Below are 24,821 nucleotides of genomic sequence, written 5' to 3'. Positions count from 1 at the left end.
AAAGTATAATAACTAATTAACCTGTTCAGTTAAACTAACTAACACTTAAGTAAGAATTAATTTGGTACAGATTTGCTGCTGTGCAGAGACACACATTTTAGCTAAATTTATTTTTTGCACCTGCCATGCACAGCTGTCACCCAATTAAATTTTTGAGCACGAGTTAGAGAAGGGGGTAAGAAGTTGTACGTGACATACATCACTCTTTCTGCACCACCACCTTTCTATTTACTTCCCTATCAAACCGCCCGTGCACCAGGCCAAATATAAACGTCGATTCTTGGCAAACGGACAGACTGCAACAGGGTGGAGCAACAGAAATCAGCCTACGAGAGTCTAAAGGACAGACTGACGGAAAGTGATAGTAAGAAACACACGGACATACAGGGAAACAAAAACGCCCTACGGCTATTTGGATAAAGATCTGTAAGTTTGTGTTGACCTTTTATTAACATAAAATATTGAAGATATAACTTGCGTTTAGCTATTTTTCTCCAGATACAACCAAAGGTATCATTCATTCCCTGTATTCCTGTACAATACAATGCACTGTTGTAGCAAAAAATACTGAATTGATTCCAACTGAAAAATGTGATCTGGTAGAAGGAGCCAGAATCGTTGAAACGTAACCAGTTATGCGGGTAATCTTGGGATTTTTATTTCATTCGTAAGACCGTGTTTTATATTCAATGTAGATATTTCAGTTTATTAGTGTTGTTTGTTTGCATACTTTGCATTATTAAGAACAAATACGTGGCCAATGGATTCAAAATGCTTACCTCAGGCGACCCTGAGTATGTTTATAGTCCAAACGAAGACATTTGCTTATGGCGATGCTACGATAATGTTCGAGTTACAATAGTGTTCAGTGGTCGGAGTGACAATGATCCTTTGAATTTGTCACAGTTTACTTTCCTGAGGGGTTTACTTTAACACGTCGATGCATCGTTAAGCTGCAGAAACGGAACGTCATATTTTTTACAGGGCAGCAATGATGGTGATCTACGAACTGTGTAAATTTAATGCGATGACAATTAAGTACGTAAACTACATTAATGAATGCTTGATATGGTAAAGAGTTTAAAAATTGTAACTGTCATGAAGTCTTGAGAGGGTACCACGTCTAGGGTATACACCGATAGAAATTCATAATGCGGAAGAAGTCATGTTGAACGGGTCGAAGCGAGTCGATTCTGGATATTTTTATGAACCTGCCTGTCCACGTAGTTATGACTTATTACAGTGAGAAATACTTCTAGATTTTTCCCTTGTCTTTGTTTCACCAGGTTTGTTGCATTGCACAAAATGTTCATGCGCGTGATGCCATTACTTGTCTGGATAAATTGTAAAAGCATTCACATAGCGCTCCAGCATTGTTTAATGTTCAATGTATTGTGCTGCAAGTTGACTTTCTTTTGCCTTTTCTCTACCATTGCAGGAAATGTCTCTAGCCTCTTCTGCATTCCTAGTGCGCAGAGCCTTCTCTGCGGCAGCAGAGGGTGCTGCAAGTCACGAAGGGGGAGGTCTGTGGCTTGTTTGTGTTGATGCTTCTCACCCCTCCCTGTATGCATGCATGCCTGAATGTTTATAGAGCAACTGTAGTGTAAATCATAACCGTCTGCTTTACAGCAAGGATATGGAAAGTCTTGTCCTTTGTGGTGGCTCTGCCCGGGGTGGCTGTCTGCATGGCGAACGTCTGGCTGAAGATGCAGCATCACTCCCATGAACAGCCAGAGTTCACCCCTTACCCTCACCTCCGCATCCGTACCAAGGTAACCCACCCTCTCAGCTGCTGATCTGTATTTCAGTTACAGAACCATTCAACAGTATCTGCTTAAAATTTAGGACTGCATTCAATGGGTCAAAAGCAGGCCCGGTGCTATGGGGGTGCATTGCATTACACCCCCAGTTGTCTTATCTCCCGATGTCTACATAGTATTTTTTTCTTTTTTTTTTTTAAACTTATGACTGTTTGTTCCTCCTGTGGAATGCAATTGCACCCCTCCTTTTTTTCCCCAAGAGATGCCCAGAAGCATCCAAGTTAAATGTTTAATGTCATATTTCGATGCATTAGTATTTTTAGTGGTGTTTCTATGTGATTACCAGGGGATTTAGAGAAGTCAGTGTCTTGAGACTCATTGTGTGATAAAACGGCATTAGTGTTGTAACTTCCTTATGTTTCATGCAGCCTTTCCCCTGGGGAGATGGGAACCACACTCTCTTCCACAACTCCCATGCCAATGCTCTCCCCACTGGCTATGAAGGCCACGACGATTAAGCATACTGTCACCTAATGTCTCTGTACTCTAGCCAATGGACACACTGAGCTGGGGCCAATCAAGACTAAGACTCAGTCTGGTGTCCTCGTAAGGAATAAAAATGTGTATTTTTCCAATAACTGTGTGGTTGGGTTTTTTTCCCCTTCAGGTTGCTACGGTGTTACTTTCTAAAGCTGACCATATAAATGTACTGTAATGAATGAAGTCCACTAAATGACAACTTGACTCGATTGTACATGTGCTCTCATTATTTAAGGCTTATGTTGAAACTTGAACAGTTGCTTCAATCCATTCAGCTGAAGGACCTTTCTGAATGCTTGAGCATCTGACTGAACCTATTTTTGCATTTTAAGATTTTAAAGGGTTCTGCTAATTTTAATGACCCAAAAATCAGGTTAAAATAACAACTGGAATCCAAGGACTAAACGGAATGTACTTTAGTTTATCTGGTTCCTCTTAAAAATCCTGTGTATGTATGGAAATGTTACTGAGGATTTCATAATGTACATCTATGCAGAACTGTCCCTAATGAACAGATTATTTACTTGTTCTTTTAATCATTCAAAATGGGCACACTTTCAATAATGGTGAAATGTTTCCAATTTCCATGAAATCCATCTTTGGATCACTACTTTAATCTTGTATTGCCATAAAATACACAAATACAAGCTATAACCTGTCATAATCCATTTACACTTACTTTCCATTTACTTCTCTGAAAGCATGAATTCTCATGAGGGGAAATTACTATTCTATAATATCCACCAAAAGTAACTGTTAACTGTCTAGAAATATTGATATCTCTAGTTTTTAGCACAGATGTTCTGTGTCATTAATGTTGGTAGTAGACTCCCAAAATCTGCTCCCTCCTGTCAGTTTTCCATCCTTTGTACTATTTGCGGAGAGGAAAAATTCAGACTTGGCCACAGTGGGTACATGGTTAACTAAGTTAACCTGTTCAACACCTGTTCCCCTCCTACTTAGTACTTCCCTGCCAGTTTTGTTCCTGTTTCACATTGAGTAACACCACAGTGTACATACCTTTTGTCATCCAGGAGGAATAAATTAAGTTTAAGGAATGTCATGTGATTCACCGCCCATTTTAATACTCCTTAAATTATTTTTCTCCATCAGATGGCGCATGTTTGTAGTTCTGCACAACTCTCTAAAACTTAATGGAACTCACAAAAATATTTTTCCCACTTCCACTCATCATATTAACTCCCAAAACCAGCAATTGTACTACAACATGCAAAGTAAGCTTGCAGCAGTTGCAATTTAAATTGCTGACCACAGGGAAAATGTTTTTACAGAGTACAGGGAGAAGAAAAAGGACAGGAACCATAGCAATAGTAACTACTTACCTTTCAGAGACACCATACTTAAACCAAACAAATTTTTTTCCTGTGAGTACTTCGCAATCTCCAGGACAGTTCAGGGTAAGATATTGTTTTATCTGTCTGAAGACAAACATTTAAATTACTAGTGCATGGCTCTGAGCAAGACAAATTACAAATCTGAGCAACTGTCAGACAGCACCAGAAAGGTATGAGACAGATTGGGAAAAACACCAACCAGATACAAATACATACACAGAAAAACTAATTTGGACTTATCTAACAGACACATCATAATAAAAAAAAATCAATGAGAGACATCATGGACTACATAACAGCTTATTTATTGGGAGAATAAACTGATAAGAGAATAGCCTCATTTTTCCATTCCCATTCACTCTGTATACAGAACAGTCCACCTTGCAGTTTCAACAATGGCACTCAGCTCAAACATGATTCTGCCATTCAACCAATGAATTATGTACACTATTTACCGCACAAAATTAAATGTAAAAAATAAAAAAAAATGTGCATATTACTCTATGCCTCTCAACTTACTGAATTTCTTTGCCCTTTTACAACAAAAATGCAGTACTATTAAGTGCTTTACTGTGGTTAATTCTTCTCATTTGCTCGGCAGATGCGCTTACTGAGGGCCACTTACAAAGCCTATATTTGTACATCCTCAATTTGTACAGCTGGAAATCTTTAATAAAGCAACTCACGTTGAGTAGCCTAATCAATGGTACACTGGCAGTGCCCCATCCAAGATTCAATTCTACAATATTTCATAACACCTCAAACTCACATAAGCACTTCTTCACACTGCTGCCCCAATATTGCATCATTCCACCTATTCTCAAATGGGAACCAGTCCCCCTACATGACAGCACAACTTAATGCTAATGTAATAGTTGGCCCCTTGGCAAAAAAAGGAATACAGCCAAATACAGGAATATACATATAATCACATTGGGATATAATCAACATATCATCACATTACTTACAGCTCAATGGATAATGTGGGAAAACATATCTCCCCCTTTAGCTCAATGCCTGAGTGACCAGAGTCAGAAGGTCCCGTTTTAGGGACTCAATGCAGTGAGACCTTTTGGCCAGTTGTGAGAGACAGTCTGTGGCAAGGGAGAGGGGCAGGGGGGGGGAAGGGTTCTCTTGCCTCAGTAAAACCGACAGACATATCTGTCCCAGACGGGGATAGCTATGGAGCTGGGAAAAACAGTAGAGTTCTGGCAGATTCATTACCAGGGACCACTCGTCATGATCCAGATACGACTTGGGTTTAGGTCTCAGGCTCAGACCTGATTCTGAGGCAAGTTCTTTATCTGAGATGCTTTTAAGTTGCTCAATGTAAGAATTCTGCTGTGAACCCGAGTCTGATTTGAGCTCAACTAACTTCAAGTCTGGCATGACAGGTGGTTTCAAGTTCAGTCTGGAGCACAATATAGAGTCCTGGTATGATGTTACACAACATGTGTTGTTTGGGGTTGGTACAGAGCGTGTACTGCAACAGAAGTCTGAAACTAACTCTGGGTGAGGACTATCTGACACACAGCAGGAGTGGGCTATAGACTGTGGCAGGCTCTCGATCTTATGGCCTAGTGTAGATACTGAACTAGGCGAGTGAAATTCTGAACCTTGTTTTGAGCCCTTCCTGGAGCTCCAGTGAGAACATTTGTGGTCTGAAATGAAGTCTGAGATCAAAGCAGAAAAACAAGAACCTGAGTTTAACTTAATACCTGACAGAGTAGCTATTTGTGAATGTGATCTGGATGCGGAATTTAACTTGGCTTTTGCCATATTGGCTGACTTTGTATCTGGCCCAGTACCTGACTTGAACTGTGGGAGAGTTGTAGACCTTAACCTTGAACCCATCATAGGCATGGTCTCCTCACTCTTGTCTGACTTCGTACAGCTCTCAACATCTAATGCAGAAAGAATGCTAGGTTGCAGTTTAGAGTTAACCACTGTCTGAGAATCTACTGCAGTGTCTGCTATGTCCTCTTCCTGCTTGCCAAAAACTGGATGAAACTGTGGTGCAGCTTTCATTGGCAGTTCTGATTCAGAATCTAATCTTGTTGCAGATGCCAATCCTAACCAGGAGTCCAAGGCAGATTCGAGCTGGAAATCACTACTCATAAAACCAGACTCTGTCCCAGGTTTTGCTCTAGACCCCAAATTTAAGACGCACTGTGCCTTTTGGTTCTTTCTTGATCCCTTATCTACCCCTGTTTCAGTGACAGGCTCTTGCCTACTCTGCAGTTGGATCCTTTTTTTAGCCTTATAGCCCAGCTGTACCCTCGCCTGTGAATCAGATTCTATATCTTGGGTTCTTGGTTTTACCAGCACATCAAAATCACGGTCTGAAACAGAACTTGCATCTTCCCCTATCTCTCCTGCAGACACTTGTTCAACCAAGTCCTTCCCAGCAGACTCTGTTCCAGGCAATTCAGTCCCACAGTCCATTTCAGAAACCAGATGTTTCTCGGTGTCCACTGAAGATCGGCGTCTCGATGTACACAAAGCGGCAGAAGAACGTAGCAGGAGCACACACAAATCTTCCAACTCCCTCTGCAACCCACACACTAAAAATCTGCTGGCCCCCATCATGGCCTCAGCTAAAGGGGTATTTTGGAAACCCACACCCTCCTCTATCCTCATCTGAACCTGTTCTCTCTTCTTCCATTTCCCTAGCCCCCCTGCAGTCAGGGATTGGAAAACCATGCAGCTTCCAACTTTTCTTTTCTTCCCATTGTCGCTTTCTCCTTCCAACTGTCCGGCCACCTCCCTCTCCTGTTCCCCGTCCCCCTCCACAGTATTCACACAGCACCCATGCAGGTAGTGTAATACGGGTAGCAACATGGTGGCAGTCACATCCCTTATTGGGATTCCCTCCTCTCCACTGCTCTTTGCCTCCCCGAATCCTCCCTTGAGCAAGGCCCGGAAGTACTCTGACCCAACCTTTTCCGACCCGTCTTCCCCTGCAACAGCATCCTTATTGGCTGCTACTTGGCTACCATCATCGAGCAGGAAGATAACATCAAAGTTTGAGTTGTGGTAGGGGCAGGAATGGCTAAGACGAGGCTTTTTCAAGGGAGGTGGCAAATGACTGTGTGTTTTAGAGACCACTGGGATGCTATTATGATTCAGTAGAGTGTCCACTCCAGTCCCACTGCCCAACCAAATCCCTGTTTTGTCCAATTCCAGCTTGGAATGTCCCACTAGACAAGTCAGGCATTCTGTAAGAAGAGAGAAGTACAGAGAACGGAGATGCACAGAAGATGCTTGTTGATGGGGGTATAACCAGCTAGAAAGAGACCTCCAGTGTCCAAGGGTGTGGTCAGTATTTTCATCACGCAAACTGAGGTGCTCCAAAGCCAACTGCAAGCCTCCATTGTCAAGGAGGAGTTTCTTCAGGAGAAGTTTATTACTAGGAGGGTGTAGAGAGACAATTAATGCACATGAATTACTGAAAACTGCAAAGATGCTTATTTGTAATCAAGATTTTCCAGTAAAGCAATGTCAAATTTGTCTACAGTTCAAATCATCACTGTTGATCATCCTTCATGACTTTATGATGTACACAACGTTAATATGATTATTGATTTCTTGTTTGTATTGAACTCATGAACTACGCGGTGACCTTTAACACAACATTTTGAGAGACAGTGCATCAACTGACCTGTTTATCAGCGGCAAACTCAGGGCACAAAATAGTCTGTCCGTGTCAGAACCAGACAGCATGATGTGGGTCAGTACGCCAGAACCAAAGCTGGACTCACACTGGGAACGCAGGTTATTAAGCAGAGCCTTGCCTGAAATGCAGAGAACAGAGGATGTCTGGCACTGCTCACAGCTGAAATTACAAATTACGGTCACCCTGCATATGCAAATGTAGCAAAAAGAGGCCTCCTGAATAAACAGTCATTCAGTACACTTCAGATGATGTTCCCCCCTAAAACGGCAATAGGCTATGGTTTTATGATATGCGGTCTCCTTTCTGCTTGTGCGCCTAACCCTGTCCCTTGTCCCCTCCCCACCATCATTTCCACATTTTACAATGATGATACCACCCCACTACCAAACAGCACAGAGATAGGGCACATCACATACTGGGAGGTCATAGATGCAGGCCCACATTCAAATGAATATGGCTGCATTGCAGTGAACACCGTTGCTAAAAACTTCGAAACCCGACCATCATTTAAACAATAAGAAACCAGCTCACCCAGCTGTCGTATATTGGCCTTCACTCTGTCCTTCTGTCTGTCCGCTTCTCTCTCTCCTTCTCCCTGGCATAAACGGTGCTGAATCAGAGCTACAGATCCAGTTCTGATCAGCCCTTGCAGACAGTTAGGGTTGCAGCTCAGGCGGCAAAGCATGCGGAAACACCTAGGACTGGGGTCCCGATGTTGGGTGAGGTAATACAGCAGCCCAGATATGATGCCAGAGTTTATCAGTGCAGAACTAGGGTCCATGGACTGGGAGAAGCGAGACAGCAAGAGCAAAATGGGGGACTCAGCCGTCCAAGGTTCAGGGTGGTAAGGGTGATTGTAAGTAGGCAGTTGTATTGGTGCTGGAGATGTATCAGCTGGAGCTGTGCTTGAGGGAGTAGCGGAAAGGACTTGGAATTGTTTTTTGGGAGGGGAGGTAGGCCTGCAGGGAGAGGTGGGCTTGGGCTTGTGAGAAGCGGGTGTGGAGAAAAGTGGGGAGGAAGACACAGCTGTCGTGGAATGTGGGGCAGGAGGAGGGGGACGAAGAGGGGTAGAGACAGATATAGCTGCCCTTTTCTGGGAGGAAGACTGGGGAAGCGGGGCTGGAGTGATGGGTGTAGCGGGCGCAGATGGAGAGAGAGGGGCAGGTGTAGAAGAATGAAGAGGGAGGGTCTGAGTGGGGGAGGAGCAAGTTAAGGGAGAAAGCCTGTCAGAGTGAGGGGTAGGGGGAGAGAAGGAAGGACAAGGACTCCCCCAGCTCCCCTCTCCACTTGTTGGGGGAGACAGAAGCTCCCCCTCACAGGAGATTAGCCCTTCAGAGAGCAACCAGGACCTAAAAGATGACACAGAGAAGAGCAGGTTGATACAGAAAATGTTGATTTAAAACAACAAATGCTGATACGTAGATCTCATACAACACAAATCTACAGCTTTATTCCTTAAATTTCAGTTCACTGTGATCCTTAATGCCAAATATCCCACTCAGTTCGTCCTTCCCAAAATGGAACACTACCCCTGTTTAACTACAACTAAAAGATGTGCGTGCACATTTGCTTACCTCAGACTGAGAAAGCTGGATGATCCTTGGCCAAGCTCTTTTACTCCTTCTTCTTTCTTGCTCCCCTCAGGAGGTGGGAAGTCAAAAGATTCAAAGCAAGATGGAGCTGTCAGTTCTAGACAAGAGGAGGAAAGAGGCATGTCCACCTCTTCAGTTGGCTCCTCCCCTTTAGCCAGCTCAACCAGTCTGGAAACAAGCAAAGGCACAAGGCCTAACCCTTGGAGCTGCTCCAGTGCTGATTCGTCGTAAACAAAGTCAACAAAGGCCAAAACAGCCAATCGGGCAAGAGGGTGGCTCTGATTGACAGACAGAAAGCCAGTCAGTACCTCTAAACCTCCACTCTCCTTCACTTTCACCCTATTCACTGCCTCCTTACAGCATAAACAGAGGGCTCTAAAGAACATCGCCGATTTTGAGGGGGCCTTCTTCACCTCTTCAACAAATTTTTCAATGACTCCCAAAGATCCCACCAGCGGACGGAGGCAACCTTGAGAACACAGATTTGCCAGTGTTTTCAAAGCGATTTCCTTGAGAGGCTGACCACTTTCGTCTGAAGCCAGGACTCCCAACTGAGCCAGCGCCCCGGATCGAGACACTTCTCTCGCACACTCCGCACTGCAGCCCCTAGTCAGCTCATTGAGGGCCCGCAGAGAGGCCCGTCTCAAACCAGGTGGGTATTCAGGGGCAATAAGCAGGACTAAGGCAGGGAGAGCTCCCTGGGACAGCAGGGAGAGGCGGTTAGAAGGGGTGTCGGAGAGATAAAGAAGGGCACGGGCAGCTGATTGGGCACACTCCAATTTTGGGCAGGGAGCAGTTGAGGGTACTGTGGGAGGGGATGATGATGAGGAGGAGGGGGAAAGGCATAGAATAAGAGGAGAGACACCACCTGCAAGAGAAAAACGGGGTCAACTATAGCACAGCATGTTAAAATAAGCAGTGTACCTTATGTCATTACCTGGAGAGCACTGATACATGCATTTGGCATGAACATCAGGCCCACATCAGCTCTCAGCAGACAATATTTTACTTTTCCCAAGTTGTAGATTTATGTTGTAAATCACCTCAAAACTGTTTTCTTGTACTGCTGAAAGGCTTAGGTGGTAAAGGTGCTTATTTCAAGCACAGACTGAGCCCTATAGCTTTGTCATCAGACGACAATGTACGGGAGCGCACAGCCGCAAAACAAAATTCCACCAGGGATATAGGGGTGGGTGGGTCAGCCAGGAGATTTTCCCATCCCACTGCTAATTAGCAACCCCCACTGGTCAGTCAGGGTGTCTGCAGTGTGTCTGTTTAAAGCTGCACATAAAGCGTCTTACTCCAACTCATGTCTGGTCAAGCCTGGCATGGGGACTGTGGTGTGTACAGAAATGGCGCACTTGGAACCACATGCTTCAGAGGAGTGCATGTGTCTTTCCCCCACCATCTCCCTGGAGTGTTTGCCAGCCAGCTTTTCCTGGACTCAGGGAGTATTTTTCCTTTATTTCCCAAGTGATCTGTTTTTCCAATTCCCTCCAAACCATTTACCCTGTGCACGGTTGTAACAACTGTACAAATATACCACACCAAATATACCAACCATATTTTGATTTTGGTATCAGTGTGGGGAATGGCAAATATGCTAAGGCAATGACCAGTTACTGCTATCAACCCAGAAAATGTTATAAGTTAATATTTTAGAGTTTATGTACATGGCATATACATACATATCATACTAGATGGTACCACATCAAGTAAGAAATAACAATGAAAATGCTGAATAGACCAATTTGCACTCCTTTGATCAAATTTACATTTAGGCTGCACAATAAATTGCATTGATACAGAGAGATAAAAACAGAGAGCAAAACAGGCGGCATAAAATATCACACATTTGGTCACTATTGAAGAACTCTATAAGCCTGGACATAGGAAGTCATTTAAGGCAGACAGTGGGAAAGGCACACAGGTCGTGACCCTCTGACTGACCAGCTGAATGGATGAGCGAGGAGTTCTCTGGGTCGATGGCCAGGTTTCCCAGGGCTCGCGCAGCTCTGTTCTGGACCGTCTCCACGGGAACATTTTTCAGAACCTCCACTGTATAGATCAAAGCACAACAATCTCTCAGTCTTCAAAGCCTACAGGTGAGTTTACAAGCGAGAAATGGCCTTCAAATTTACACTGCATCGTTTAACTCACCCACAAGGGCTATTCCTCCTAGTTTCCGCACCTGCAACGACACAGAGTGTGGTAAACCCATAGTCACTTTATATCTGTTGCTCAAATCACAGGTCTGATTTCACAGGAGAGCCAATGCAGGACAAAACTTTCACCTGACCCCACCAAGCAATAAAGCCAAGCAACAACCAATCATGCAAAATGTCATATTACCTGCAGTGCCCCACACTTCACTGAAGTATGCCATCTGCAACCCCCACCTGACCTGTTATGTCCACCTACAACTGCGCCCCTCACCTCATCTCTTGTCTCACTCTCCGTGCAGCAGTTGGCCAGGATGCTGAGCGCGAGGTCCAGGGTCTTCCGAGCGCATCCTGGATGCCGAAGAAGCTCCAGCAGCGGCTGCAAGCCACCACGTGTCCGGTAACGTGCGATGCCAGCGCTACCTCCTTTGATATGCTTCGTGCGGATGGCCACCAGTGCCCGCCATAGCCCAGCTCTAGCCCTCCTCTCCGCTTCTTTCACCTTCTCGGTTTCTCCGTCATCCAGCTTGGTCCCTCCATCTCTTTGGTCCCCCAATGCGCTACCAGCTTTCACTAACTGACCCAGACACCAGGTCAGCGAGGACTCTGGAGCCGGTGTTGACGCCTCTCTACTGCTAGCTGCCGCTTTCGCCTGTTTTCCATTCCCATGTACCGCAAGCATTGCCAACACACCCCCTCCCTCTCAGTCCCTTTGAGAGTCACCAGGGTGTTGGGGAGAGGAAGACAATAAGGTGAGAGTGGTGAAATTACCGTTTTAGTTTGTCTTCCAATCTTAGAAAAACAACATCGTTTCCTCACTTTAATATTTATGTGCAGAAGCGTTGCTTACGTAATTTCGGAAGTTTACAGAAATTCCTCCCATATACTTTCAAACAGTCTTTCTTCGCATGCTTCGAAGTAAAGTCATGGTGGATGTGGTAAAACTACATTTACTGGCATTCCCCACAACAAGTTTACCACCTGGCACAGTCCCTCACCAATGCTGATGGGATTTGTAGTCTTGTCCCAACCCCTCCCTTTGCTGAATTATTTTAGGCCGATCAAAGTGGCTACGCCGAACAAATAAAGATCACAACCTGTTCGGCTGACAGTTTCCTTCTTTTAACTGACTAATAAGTCTTCATCTTCCCGAAGCGTGCATATTTACAAACTTTCACGCTATCTACTGACCTATTTTATTTTACCAGCCAAACGCAATCTGTTTCGATAGACGCTGACGCCATTTTTGCTGAACAACAAACAGGAAGTGGAGGAGGGAAGACGATTAGGAGGCTGGGTATTATATCTGTTTTCTGGGACTTGAAGTCTCAATGGTCTAACGTGGGATCATACTACACCATTGCTTTTGTAGTGAAGAACCACACTACCCATGAAAGACTACGCCTGTTAGTTTTTTTTCTAGACGCACATTGGGATCGTAGTTTCCGAATCCTCCCCTCCCCAGCAACGACTTTGATGAAAAAATACATTTCCCAAATACCACATTCTGTTTTTCGACTTCCGCTCAAAATCTGCTTAACATGGGCCGAGACGAACCTGGTTGTTGTTATAATCATCGTTTTAGTTGATGTGAAAAAAAAAATCATCGGTGCAACACAAGTGTTGTTTAAATCCACTAAAGAATCAGTTAATTTCTACTATTCTGTCCTCCAGTGTGAACTACACTATGGCAAACGTTGAAACAACACCGAAGGGGAGCGTTGAAAACAACAATGACAATACAGCGGTGGTTTCTAATTTGGACCCTGATAAATCGAAAGGAGGTAAGAGAGGCGTAGTAGCCAGTAAGCTAATACGAGATACTGAATGCGAGGAGCACACGATGAGCTCCGCACAGCCTCACCACTAACGTTATCTATGGGAGCGCGTGCATGTTCTTTTCAGGTTTATTAACAACAGGAAAAGTTGATCATTCCAAAAGTTAAAATGCATTTTTTTTCGATTGAGGTCAGCTAACCAGCCATTACTAACATACTTCTTCAGTTTTTGTGATAAAATGTAAAGTGCGTTATCTAGCCCGCGCACGGTACACAGGATTGCTGTTAATATGTCTTAAGAAAAGGAGATCAGGGACTTCCTACGAACCTGGTGTTAATAGGCTCTGAAGCCCATGAGCATTTGACTTCAGCTGACCTGGTAAAATCCACTACAGGTCAGAGGAAGATTTCATTATGTCAGCACTGTATGTTTAATTGAATTAGGGCTTCTGCTAAGCACACATTCCAGTTAGAGTGATCAAATGATCTGTTTTCTTTGTCATGCTTCATAGTTTCAAAGTTGATTTCTCGTATTTGTATGTATGGAATTAAATGTCATTTAAGAAACACATTCAGATGTTACTGTCCCATAATCAAATGTGGAACGATTTGACATTCCTACTCTTTTCCTTCCTTCTTCAGTTTATCTCTTAATAATAACCCTTTCCCCTTTTCGTCCTTTGACCGAACAGTAGAGTTCGTCTGGACCTTGCAGGCCACCTGGGCTCTGGTTCGCACTCGACTGGCCATGGACTCCGAGTTTGACCAGCCAGTCTTTAAGAAGAAGAAGCTGTGGGAGACTGTGGCTGAGAGGGTGACGGCCAATCTCAGATCTGCAGGGAACCAAGATGTCACCGTCAAGGCCTATGAATGCGACCTAAAATGGAGAAACATGCTGGCGACTTACAGGAAGAACGCAGAGAGAGCCAAGAGGCAGGGTGCACAGAGTGTTCACTGGGAGTTCTTTCAGGCCATGCATGAAGTTCTGGGAAAAAGCAGGGAAGAGGTAGCAGCGCAGAAGAAACTGAACGGTGCCAAATTAGACAGAGCTATAGCGGCTAAAAAATTCACTCCAATCCTTCCTACTCCATCTCTGCCTTCAGCTCCCTATTCCTCTCGGCCTCCTCAGGATGTATTGCAATTATACCTAGAGCTGCAGGAGAGGAAGATGAATCTCTGGGCACAGCAAAAGGCTTTAGAGGAGAGGAAGATAGAAGCCATTAACAACCTGGCCAGAGCCATCTCCAGCTTAGCTGAGGAAAGTAACTCCCAGTTACCAAAGTAAAGCAGTGGATAGTTGATAGCATGTGGCTCAGAGTGGTGTAGTGTCTTTCTGTGAATATTGAACTTTGTCTTGAGACTGCAACTGTCAGGCTGTTCATGGAGCAAGAGCTCTTGAATGCAATGGCTTCCATCATGGATTTTCATAGATTTTGAAAAGCTTTACTCTTCCTTTCAAAACATGCCTTTAGATTATGTTTATATCCTTTATTATTATTTTACTTATTTTTAAAATGATAATGCAAATTTCCTTAAATTTTCAAAAATTCTTCAATTGAGATACGCATTCAATTGGACCAACTTGTGGACAGTCTTGGCACACAATCAATGATTGACTGCCGTTTTGCTTTATCCTATGATTTATATTTACAATGTGTACAAGGAACAAGGAATAAAATAATTTACAACATAAATCTGATGTCTTGAGGTACTTACTAATGAAGTGGAAACTTAAAATATATAATAAAATATATTCTCAATTGACCCAGAGAAAAATTCAAAAGTTGCCTCAATGGTATAATTGACCTAACTGTAAATAATTCTTACAACTTATAACTGTTAGAAAACATCAACAGAAGCTGAACACACATTGCCTGTTTTTTTTCTTTTAATAAAAATTCAAAAATAGCAAAGTCTTCTATTATTTTGCAAAAGGAAAAACTGAATCTTGATCAGTTTGTTATCTGAAAAAACCATAAACAGAAGGAATGAAAACAAACCATTCAGAGAATGTTCCAGGAGAAGAAATGATGGCAGCACATTTACTGCAATACACTCCCTGATCCCCTTCCTCACTGTATCACCATCTCCATGCCATTTCATATTCAGCATTTAATCACATTTCAGTTGCCCAGCCTCTATCTCTCTATAGAGCAATTCCGCAATGGCCTCCCTTTTACGCACACCTTCTTCCTCCTCCTCTCCTTCCTCCTTTTCCCTTTCTTCCCTTTGAGGCTTCACAGACACACTCTCTCTGGCTCCCATCTCCAGGAACACGTTATGCAAAATACAGGCTGTCAACACCACTGCATGTGCCCTCGTAAAGTTCCCCATGTCCAAATACTTCAGCCTTTGGAAGCGAGCTTTCAGTTCAGCCACTACCTGGTCAAATACATCCAGATGGGCCTCAAGGGCCTGATTGTAGAGATTCTCCCTAGTACCACAACATGTGGGGTATGGGGTCAGGATTTGGCCAGAGAGGGGATACCCTGACCCTGCCACCAAGCAGGATCCTTCCGGTAACATATGAGGGTTCTGTTTGAGTTTCTCTTTTAAGGCACTGGCTTTGTCAGTATCTGAGCCTTTGCTGATTCTGCAGTGCAATATCTTGCCTTGGCTGTTACACACAAGCTCCACGTTCAGCCAAGAGTCCGGATGGACTTCTTTTTTCATTTTTTTCACCTCCAATACTCCACCTTCGACTTGTTGTTTCCCAATTGGTAAGCGGATAGGTATGCGAGTGCGTCCCAGGATACCAAAAACCTTAGGGATTCCTGTCTGTTCTGAGCTCTCGGTTTTGGCAAGGAAACTGGAGGACTGTAGGTTTTCCTCTCCATCTTGCCCTGGAGAGAGAGACAGAGAAATAGGTAAAAATGGTGAAGGGGGGAATGGTAAGACAGTATTTGTTTTGTTTAGAAGTGTCAGGTAACTGAGGTTACGTGCATCAAGTCACCGCACACAAAAATGAGCCAGCGTCACTACTGTGTCTCCCTCTTGCGCATATACCTGTCGGCCATCGTATTTGCTGGTCGGCCAGCGCATTCACTCGTTCACAGAAGGAGAAGAAGATGCGGTGTATGTTCCCTTTCTCCACACGGAAGCGGCTGGACACCGAGCGATAGCTGAGGCGGTTGCAGAGCAGAGTGAGGGACAGAATGACAGTGTGGGGGAGTGACAGGCGGGCACGGCCTGTCAGTCGACTCCTGTTGTAGCTGGAGTCCGAGTTCTGGAGGAGGTCTGTGATATACTGAGAGAACGTGCAGAGAGAGGACTTCAATATGTCACATACTCATAGACTAACCAGACCCAAAGAGCATTAACAGAAAGGGGGAATACAGCCAATATACATGGACAATTTGTTTAAGTTGTGCAACACGTTGAAACAGGGATAGATTTTTAAACAGACTCCTATCAACTAACATAGAACTAACATTACTTGGGCAGGCTATCAAATAAACTTTCAGCTCCAAATTTACATTAGGTTGCAATGGGTACATGTTGACATTCAGTCAAGGATTTAAATTCCTTAAGACCACTATAAAAGGAGATACCTGGACAGCAATGTTCTCCTGAGCATTACTTGACTCTTGAAATTGTTGAGACTCTTGTGAAAGCTGAGGCAATTCTAACTGTTGAGGTTGTGGTGACAGCGTTGACTGCTGAATGTGTTGTGGCGGTTCTGGCTGCGGCAGATAAGTAGGCCCAGCTTGGGCTCTCGCCTTCTCAATGAGATCCGCCTCGAGAATCTCCTCCACTGCATGATCCAGCCGCTGCTCCAGCTCCCCGTGAGAGAGCGGCTCCCAGTCATACTGGATCATCTCCAGGACGGCCCGGCCTGCCGACACCACACACGCGGTGCTGTACATCGTAGAGCTGTGAGGAAAGGGTTGATTAGTGGCTAGTTATATTACAACCTTCCCCAGTGTCAGCAATGTTTAAACTTACTCCCCATCAAATTCATTTTTTTCTGCTGAGAAGAGCTGGTGACCTGTATCTCAAGCCGGAGCTGCCTCAGAATGACCAAAACCTTGTTTCTGGCATTGATAAGCACAGCATTAAAATTGGGCTAAAAATCCAGATGAAGAAATGACTGAGGATTACAGAAAAATAATTCAAGGTTTTTTTTTTTTTTTTTTTTTGCGAGACAGCTTAAAGGCTTTTATTTCTTACGGTTGGTACTGGATTGCGAGAACGTCACATATCCATATTCTTATGCAGCTACTTAGAACAAAAAGAATAAACTGGGCCAAGGTCTGTGCTAGGAGCTACAATAATACTGACGTAATGTAGAACGAAATGTTACATGAAACAAAAGTAAAATATTAACCGCTTTTTGAGGGACTCACCTAGCTGACGCCGACCGGCGTGGACATGCGCAGGTTGTCTGGTAGCCTATTTAGATTGGCAGGACATGACATTACACCTTGGGCTTTAGCTACTTTATTAGCCCCTGTAATGTAAATAACACACCAGAATAACATATATAGCTAATCTGACCTGTATGTTGCTGACATATACATGGTTAAGGTAGCTATTAACATCGCTATTTAGCTAATAGACTGTTCAGTCATTCAAAGCGTCAATAACATAAAGGGACAGACTGACTACGGGAGCTAAATGACTAGATATCTCGCTAAAAGAAACTAGGATCAAATAATACAATTGACGCAGTTATAACAGAAAGTTTCATTGGTTTGCACCGGCATGTTTGAAATGGAGTGAAGAAACCTGAACATCCACTGCCAGCTAGCTGGCTAGCCAGCTAAAGTTAGCCAACTATCTTTGTCAATATCTTTTTTGAGCTGGCTTACCTTTTAAAAGAAACCTGCAAGGCAGCAAATTCACTTACTTCAAATAAGGCTGTTAACTGTTTACGTACCGTGTCGCTCCGGGCATTTGGATGTATGGAATCGTATTATTTTTTTGTAAACTTTCACATAAGCGCTACACTGTACCATAGATGTTACCCCATTGTCCGATTGAGTTATCAGCGCGCAAATGTTACCTATCGCCGCCCAGCTGTTGAAGGTGGAACTGTATTTGACTTGCAGTCACCACATGGGTTATCTACCAAATTCCAGCCTTATCTGGCCGGAGTCATCAGCGACAAGGTTTAAAACGAAACATTTATTTTCTTTTAAATCTTATGCAGTTCATGAACCTACATGGATGCAGTACAGGCGTAACGTTATTTAATGTTAAACGTAAATGATAAAACATATTTCGCATTCACCACGTAAACCTTGTCAATATCTTACCGATGTTGACATCTTACTGAACAGCGACACAAGGTTTTATGTGTGTATCAGTCTGTTTCTATCGGTCCGAACTTCTACAAAAATGAACTATGCATTGCATTACTTTATATCATTTAGCAGCTGCTCTTGCCCAGAGCGACTTCCAAATAAGTGTATCACTATGCTCAGAGTAGTTATCACGAAGTATTACGAGATGTCAGTAAGACAATGAGTTAAATGCTATGCATGTCACAGACGCAGAGATGCAGCTGAGATATGCCAACAGAATACACCCTCCAAATCACAGTTCTCCCTTCAACAGGCCTCTAGGCCATTTGCTTAAAACAGAAATACAATTTATCAATATTTTTTCTCCATATTTCCCCTTCCACTGCCTCTACAGTACTGTCTGTAGCTTCCACCTACTGTATATCCTGTTCCAAGACTCCCAAAGCCATTTCTGGCAATTACCTGAACAAACAAAAAAGGAGGGAAGTCAATCTCTCTCTGAATTTCACTCATTTTGGGGTAAGAAACCACACAGAACAAAATTATCCTGATTGCAGTGGGACTTTAAATTCTGGCGGTCATTAAAACGATGCAATCCCAACAAAGCTCAGCCCTTCAAAAAAAGCAGTCCACATTGGTGTCTTCCAATAGGAGTGCTCAAAGTACAACCAAAAGCTTCTACCCTGCTACGGACTTTGATTAGTACACTTAAAAAAAACTGACCAAGATAAATTTACAGGCAACTTGAAAAAAAATCACATTTAGTATCACATTTCTTATGAATTTCTTCTCTCCTTAACAATCTTTTCCAAATATAAATTCCATTCTTCCACATCTGCCCACATTCATTTCACTGTCTGAATGGCATGTGCATGTCCAAAAGACAGTGTGACAATTGGAAACTACATGACTACTCATTAGAGCAAAGCCAATAAATAAGAAAGAATCCAGTCATGACATGACAACACAAATTACAAACATGTAACACATACACAGGATGTACATGACAATTATAATATCGGAAATGTTAATAAAGTAAGTTAAAAATGGGTAGCCTGTCAACAAGACTTGCAAAGAGTTTTTAGATTTGGGGAGAAAAAAAAATATATATATGGTGTCAAAAGAAATCCGGCATTGTTCCCATTTCAAATATGAGGGTCACCCTGCACTGGACTAGACTAATAAACCAACACAGAACCTCACATATTGTATGTGCATGACAAAAACAGAGCGAGGTCTGAACAAGAAAACCAACACAGAACCTCACATATTGTATGTGCATGACAAAAACAGAGCGAGGTCTGAACATCAAAGGGCATGCTTAACCAACACCACCACGCAGGAACTGAAAAACAAAAGCGATCATCTTTATTCAACTCAAATAGTTACATGTATTGTTTTTTTTGAGAGAGCTTTATGTCATGAGGCGTTTCCACCACACGGCAGAACACATAGGGGAGCATCCCAAAGGCCAATCGAAGCCGTGTCCATGTCAGTCAGTGCCAAACGTGCAACAAAGAACCTGCTGTCGGCGCAGTACGCTGTTGGTCTACCAACCTGGAGTTGGAGTTCCATGCAGTCATTTAGTCTTTCACTTTCTCATTCTCAGAGATTTCAGAATTCTCAAATGCAAAAGAGCAGCTGTCTGCAGTGACTTTAGTTATAGCACAAGACAAATGCAAATTCTACAGACTTGCGCAAGTCACCCAAAACACCAAACTGAGAACTAAATTATTAAATTCATTATTAAGGAAAAAAAAGCTTAAATTACAGAAATAATTACTTCAACTATGAGTGAGAGAGCATCAAAACAGATAAAAAACCAGTAGACACAAAGGAACTCCAGGACCAAGGTGGGATACCAACGGAGAACACAGACCTAACAAGAATCAAACACTTTAAAAGGAAAAAAAGTTCCAGGTTGACACTGAAAGGGCTGCTTTCTGGTGCAAGATCTTTGTGACATCTTCTGTGTTCAAGTGTACACTGAAGTTCTAGCATCCAGTTTGTATCTGTATTTTTATTAAGATTCCATGCACGTTTTCTCTTGTAACACAGAACAAACTTACATACTCCCCTCTCCCCCTGTTGTATTCCCTGTAAAATCATGACAATCCTAAATAATATTAATATTCACTAAGGTAACACACAGTAACATAACTGCATTCTGCAAGAGGGGGTTCAAATTTTTTAGGCCCCCATGTCCAAATAAACACAAATACACATTAAGCCACCCTTCCCCTGAAATCACTTTAAATAAAATGTAAGGTGTGTTATAAGCCCTACCTTACACTGGTTTGTCCTGTAAGACTGCCTGCAACTAGGCCAATGTGTCAATCAGAAATGTGTTCAAGTGTCCTGTTTGTGGCAATCTAAACATGCACGCATGTGCTGAGGAGGGGGGTTAATATATCTTGTGAGTTCATGTCCATTTATTGCATGTGATTTGACAGGAGTAATAGTTTAGCCAGATCAAAGATCACAGGTATACATCCACTTACTCCCCAATACCCTTATCCCCCCCCCATATTCTACCTTACAAACAACACCACTTCCAGCCCTTCTTCCAGCCCTCCTACCCTTCCCAGACCCCCTCGCTCCTCTTTTCAGTGCACCCCCCCGCCCCGCCCTCACTGCACGGCCTGCTCGTTTGCCGTGCTGCCGGAGTCCTGGGGCTTCATGACATCAGGGAGCTCAGGGGGGCTGGAGAAGGGCTCCACACGCAGCTGCTCGAACACGTCATCTGAAAGAGAGAGGGGGCAAGCATGACAGTCCACTCACAGCACTGGGATCACTCCTGTCGCAGCCCAGCAGTGTCAGCCAGACAAAGCACTAAGGGTCGTGGACTTTAATCCCGGAGGGGACGCTACCACGAGTCTTGAGCCTAGTTGTTAAACTTGTTCACAATTGTTCTCATAAAAATGCAATTAAAGAAACAGTACAAAAAATGTTTATTGTGAGAGCATTGTCAATTATAAGCCAACCTGACTTATTTGCTCATAAAATTACAGATACTGAAATGAGAAAATGTATTTTGACTGACAGGGACAGGGTCAAAAGGGAATACTATGCTGCTGTTACATTGTCAAAACAGGTGAGAGCAACAAAGTATGCCCCTTTGACCCTGTCTCTCTCTATCAAAATACATACCCACACTACAGTTCAATACTGCTTTAAACACTTATATATCCTATATAAAAGAATTCATTTGTTGAATTTTGTTGACAATGGTACTAGAAATTTTAGAATTACATTAAGTACTGCTCTTGATTTGGTCCCACTGATTTCCCAGCCAACACTGAAGTTATAGACACACAGGACACATAGGAATATCAAAGGTGTGATTTTTCAAGATGTATCTACAGATCACTACAAACACCGACAGAATGATCTATAGGGACAGTTAATAAAAGGAGCCCAACAGACACTCACCATTATGTCAAATCCATGGCACGTTAATCTGAATGAATTGTCAAACTCACCATTAATGCGAAAAGCCAGTCCAACAGTGGCTGGGGCCTGGGGTCTTGCTGTCTGATTAGTGAACCCACAGTCTCCTAGAGTCTTACTATCTTCAAGCAATTGGTCATCCTGGAAAAAAGACAGGCTTAGGTCAGAATAAAAATTACAATGAATTAACTGGACTACATTAGACTATGAACACCTCACAGAGAGAATGTAAGAAACCACAAACCACTCCTCAGTACAGTGAAAATGCACAGATTTGAACACAAGCACACACAGCATTCTACACTGACGGAGTGAGGTATTAACTAAGTGTAAACACATTGTTATCTGGGCCATTCTACTACACACTGACTGACTGCTACGCTGCTCAGAAAATGCAATTACAGAGTAAGAGTACTAGAGAGTAAGAATCTCCTTACAGAGTTACCCTCACCAGAATGACCATTTCATTTTTGAAAATACTTGCATACTGGAAAAGACTGGAGACTGAAATCTGCAGTTTCTCAAGGGTGACAAGAAATGCACACACTGCCACAGTGTCAGTATAATTTTTCTTCTATTTCAAACAACACATGCTTGATTATTAGGGTATTTCATATAGTTAATGCTGGTTTGAAAAAAAAAATTGCATATTCACCCCCTTACTCCTCTGAACACCAATAAAAATTTGTCTGACGCTTTGGATACCTTGTAAAGTCTCTGGTCCTCTGGTGCTCTTTTGAGGATGCCCTCCACAATGCGCTTCAGCTCATAGACAGTGGTCGACTCCTTGGCATCGGTGAAGATGGTCGTCTTGTGACGCCGGATCATCAGAAACACATCCTTAAAGGAGTAAAAGGTGAACAGAGGGAGGGGATGATGCAGAGAGGACACACTGAACAGATCCCAAGTAACTTTCATACTAACACAGAAAGAGGTTTAAAAGTGGACACTGAAGTTACCCTTGATACAAATATATTATTTTTATAAATGTAGGCAGTCCCTGTTTCACGACAGTCTGACTGATGACAAACTGCATTCAGACATTTATAAGAACGCTGTTAATAACTTTGTAATATCACATACACCTGGCTGATAAGAGAAGCCTGGGGGTGAGAACCAGAACATATTGCAGTATTAGCAAAAGGAGTACACTTGAACTAATCCCACATATAAAGAGCCCTTTTGAGAAAATTTGATTTCTAGCCTGTGTTCACTAATATAAGTGCTTACAACACTGCCTCAACAATGTATAAGGAAAATTTCAATTCACAAATATGCAACAGTGTTTCTGGAATGCCTCTGGTGGTAAAAACAAGGCCCACCTGTACATACGGATGGATTTAAATGTTCTAAACACCATGCTCCATTGAAGAGATTTGAGAGCAATCAGAGAGATTTTTGTGCATGAGAGAAATCAATTAAATATTAACACAATTAAAATACGTATGGACCTAAAATTGTGCACAGAAAGTGACGCTAGTGTAGTAGTGATAACTACTACATAATACACAATGGCAGTTGCCATTGTCAAATACAGCCACATAACATGTAAAGTTTATGGCTACAAACATGTATAAATCAGACAAACGTAGTAATTATAAGGTTTTGCCCATCTATTTCTAAAAACGTTTCCAGTTTTCTTATTTGAAATTCAGAAAAGAAAAACCACTGGGGGCAGCGTAAACTGCACCGCCCTCACCAGCTTCGTTTTATTTGTTCAGCTTCTCACCCCGTTAACGAACAATTAAATGGTCAGTGTTCAAGCCTCATAATAAGACACATCAATGTCTTCAGCGTGATATCCAACAGTTATTTGCCTTTACTATGGCTATGCGTTTCTCTGTTGATCCCAATGAACAACTCTGGCTGATGGTTACCAGGCCGGCATGCGTCATCGACGGGTGAGGGGTGTTCTGCGCTCATGGTCCACCTCAATCGTACATATGCAAAGACTTGATAATACGTGTAAAACCTTTATTTTTTTATCATTCTGACAGGTGCTCGTCGATGCACTTGTGTTAGTCACTGACTGAAATTAGTTCTTTCCCCGGTATGTTTGTTTACGGACAAGTCTAAGTCCGATCATGTTGTAATTAAAGAAACATCTATTTCGTGGTAAGGAGACTAGTATCTTTGGCTGTTTTTAATGAGAGATTTTTTTTTCTAGTAGCGCTTTTCACGACGCAATCAACGACGCGAGCGAGCTACAGTACTAGTATGAGTGAATTAACTATAATCGATTTTAAAATGCAGAACTCTCCCGACTGAGCACATGTGAAACTACTTACAGTATGTGATCGCTAACTACCTATCTAAGCCAGTAGTCTAGCTAGCATACCGACAGTGTTTGAAACAACCGACTGTTATCGTTAGCATGCTATTTTAATTAGCCTGCCTTTGTTACATTTAAATTAAATGAATTCAAATATAGCTAACTCATTTATCAGCACAATAAGAACATGTAAGTACTGTATCAAGGTCCCACAATGTAGCTGACAAGTCGCTAGCTAGCTAGGCCGGTTTGTACCTGGCTGTTTAAAAAAGGCTGAACGTATGACATTTTTTCACATTACAGCGCAATTTTCCCTCAGTTACACTTCCAGCAAGCTAGCTAACTATTTGATAATACACAGAAGGGGAGGGCGTGTATATTTTAACGATAAACGTTGGGCCTTGTTGAAGTGTCGAGCCTCCATTTTAGTTAGTCTGCGGCACGGCATCTTATCATAACAAACGCACCATCCTCCGGTTAGCTAGCGTATTAGCAGTTTGTTAGCTATCTTGATACACCTAACATAGTCAGCTAGCTGTTGACCGAAAGCCGTTATTTTATCGACATTCTCTCCCTTCACAAGTGAGTTTTCTCAAAATTTACATAGGTTTTAATTGAATAATTTTTCTGAAAACGAAGCTTATAATGGCCGAAAACATGAAATTCATTTCAAAATCAGACTGCCAATTCACTTACCATCTCTCTTAGGTGGCTGAGCTCATCTAACTCCTCCGCTGTCCCACAGTGCACTACGTGCACTCGAACCATTTCCGTCTGTCTTCCACTGTCCCGGCAACCACCGCGAGGTTGACAGATTGTAAATCGTATTTTTAGTTTTCCATTGAAAACAAAAATTAGGAGAAATATACTAAATTAGTAACATAGCAACACATAACAGAGGATCAAACTTTACGTATTGTCATTCACACCAAAATTAATTAATTAACTTTCCAGAAGCTGTTTCAATAGGCGTTTTACTTTTTAAATTTG

The 24,821-nt window shown here is 42.8% G+C and overlaps 5 protein-coding genes across 7 annotated transcripts; 2 read left to right on the top strand and 3 right to left on the bottom strand.

Moving 5' to 3' along the window:
- Nucleotides 1-325: 325 nt before the first annotated feature.
- LOC118794328 (cytochrome c oxidase subunit 6A, mitochondrial-like) lies at nucleotides 326-2,509 on the top strand. The gene is made up of 4 exons (XM_036552559.1): nucleotides 326-426; nucleotides 1,439-1,523; nucleotides 1,630-1,772; nucleotides 2,189-2,509. Exons 2-4 carry the CDS (start codon nucleotides 1,442-1,444, stop codon nucleotides 2,276-2,278), a joined length of 315 nt encoding a protein of 104 aa, XP_036408452.1. The 5' UTR covers nucleotides 326-426; nucleotides 1,439-1,441; the 3' UTR covers nucleotides 2,279-2,509.
- Nucleotides 2,510-4,019: 1,510 nt separating this feature from the next.
- On the bottom strand, nucleotides 4,020-12,329 carry armc5 (armadillo repeat containing 5). The gene is made up of 7 exons (XM_036552522.1): nucleotides 11,360-12,329; nucleotides 11,084-11,114; nucleotides 10,874-10,981; nucleotides 8,906-9,791; nucleotides 7,863-8,680; nucleotides 7,317-7,449; nucleotides 4,020-7,064 (listed from the first exon to the last, which is right to left on the bottom strand). The coding sequence occupies exons 1-7, from the start codon at nucleotides 11,765-11,767 to the stop codon at nucleotides 4,661-4,663; spliced, it is 4,788 nt and encodes a 1,595-aa protein (XP_036408415.1). The 5' UTR covers nucleotides 11,768-12,329; the 3' UTR covers nucleotides 4,020-4,660.
- Nucleotides 12,330-12,625: 296 nt separating this feature from the next.
- On the top strand, nucleotides 12,626-14,319 carry si:dkey-66i24.7. Its single transcript, XM_036552556.1, has 2 exons — nucleotides 12,626-12,869; nucleotides 13,556-14,319. The coding sequence occupies exons 1-2, from the start codon at nucleotides 12,773-12,775 to the stop codon at nucleotides 14,146-14,148; spliced, it is 690 nt and encodes a 229-aa protein (XP_036408449.1). The 5' UTR covers nucleotides 12,626-12,772; the 3' UTR covers nucleotides 14,149-14,319.
- A 606-nt stretch (nucleotides 14,320-14,925) lies between these two features.
- Nucleotides 14,926-17,835, bottom strand: LOC118794315 (protein ALP1-like). Of its 3 annotated transcripts, none has more exons than XM_036552546.1 (5): nucleotides 17,713-17,835; nucleotides 17,210-17,313; nucleotides 16,415-16,736; nucleotides 15,870-16,110; nucleotides 14,926-15,706 (listed from the first exon to the last, which is right to left on the bottom strand). In XM_036552546.1, exons 3-5 carry the CDS (start codon nucleotides 16,727-16,729, stop codon nucleotides 14,976-14,978), a joined length of 1,287 nt encoding a protein of 428 aa, XP_036408439.1. In that variant the 5' UTR covers nucleotides 16,730-16,736; nucleotides 17,210-17,313; nucleotides 17,713-17,835; the 3' UTR covers nucleotides 14,926-14,975. The 3 variants fall into 3 exon arrangements, with proteins under 3 accessions (XP_036408439.1, XP_036408438.1, XP_036408440.1); XM_036552545.1 differs by having other exon boundaries at nucleotides 17,743-17,834; XM_036552547.1 differs by lacking the exon at nucleotides 17,713-17,835 and having other exon boundaries at nucleotides 17,210-17,352.
- Nucleotides 17,836-19,455: 1,620 nt separating this feature from the next.
- On the bottom strand, nucleotides 19,456-24,598 carry elob (elongin B). Its single transcript, XM_036552558.1, has 4 exons — nucleotides 24,528-24,598; nucleotides 22,265-22,399; nucleotides 21,592-21,700; nucleotides 19,456-20,852 (listed from the first exon to the last, which is right to left on the bottom strand). The coding sequence occupies exons 1-4, from the start codon at nucleotides 24,528-24,530 to the stop codon at nucleotides 20,740-20,742; spliced, it is 360 nt and encodes a 119-aa protein (XP_036408451.1). The 5' UTR covers nucleotides 24,531-24,598; the 3' UTR covers nucleotides 19,456-20,739.
- Nucleotides 24,599-24,821: the final 223 nt, after the last annotated feature.

Source organism: Megalops cyprinoides, chromosome 19 (genome assembly GCF_013368585.1).
Source record: "Megalops cyprinoides isolate fMegCyp1 chromosome 19, fMegCyp1.pri, whole genome shotgun sequence".
NCBI classification, from domain to species: Eukaryota; Metazoa; Chordata; class Actinopteri; order Elopiformes; family Megalopidae; genus Megalops; species Megalops cyprinoides.
The sequence above is the reverse complement of the archived record's forward strand: the minus strand, read 5'-3'. Positions and strand labels throughout refer to the sequence as shown.

Coding starts and splice junctions, on each gene's coding strand:
- armc5 (XM_036552522.1), bottom strand. CDS start 11,767: ATGCTTGCGGTACATGGGAATGGAAAACAGGCGAAAGCGGCAGCTAGC. Junction 10,982..11,083: donor AGGAGGAATAGCCCTTGTGG/GTGAGTTAAACG, acceptor TGATCTATACAG/TGGAGGTTCTGAAAAATGTT. Junction 9,792..10,873: donor CTCGCTCATCCATTCAGCTG/GTCAGTCAGAGG, acceptor TTTCTCTTGCAG/GTGGTGTCTCTCCTCTTATT.
- elob (XM_036552558.1), bottom strand. Junction 21,701..22,264: donor AGGACCAGAGACTTTACAAG/GTATCCAAAGCG, acceptor TCTTTTTTCCAG/GATGACCAATTGCTTGAAGA. Junction 20,853..21,591: donor ACTGGCTTTTCGCATTAATG/GTGAGTTTGACA, acceptor TCTCTCTTTCAG/ATGACGTGTTCGAGCAGCTG.
- LOC118794315 (XM_036552546.1), bottom strand. CDS start 16,729: ATGTACAGCACCGCGTGTGTGGTGTCGGCAGGCCGGGCCGTCCTGGAG. Junction 16,111..16,414: donor AGGAGAACATTGCTGTCCAG/GTATCTCCTTTT, acceptor ACGTTCTCTCAG/TATATCACAGACCTCCTCCA. Junction 15,707..15,869: donor GCAAATACGATGGCCGACAG/GTATATGCGCAA, acceptor CTCTCTCTCCAG/GGCAAGATGGAGAGGAAAAC.
- si:dkey-66i24.7 (XM_036552556.1), top strand. CDS start 12,773: ATGGCAAACGTTGAAACAACACCGAAGGGGAGCGTTGAAAACAACAAT. Junction 12,870..13,555: donor CCCTGATAAATCGAAAGGAG/GTAAGAGAGGCG, acceptor TTGACCGAACAG/TAGAGTTCGTCTGGACCTTG.
- LOC118794328 (XM_036552559.1), top strand. CDS start 1,442: ATGTCTCTAGCCTCTTCTGCATTCCTAGTGCGCAGAGCCTTCTCTGCG. Junction 1,524..1,629: donor TGCAAGTCACGAAGGGGGAG/GTCTGTGGCTTG, acceptor TCTGCTTTACAG/CAAGGATATGGAAAGTCTTG. Junction 1,773..2,188: donor ACCTCCGCATCCGTACCAAG/GTAACCCACCCT, acceptor TGTTTCATGCAG/CCTTTCCCCTGGGGAGATGG.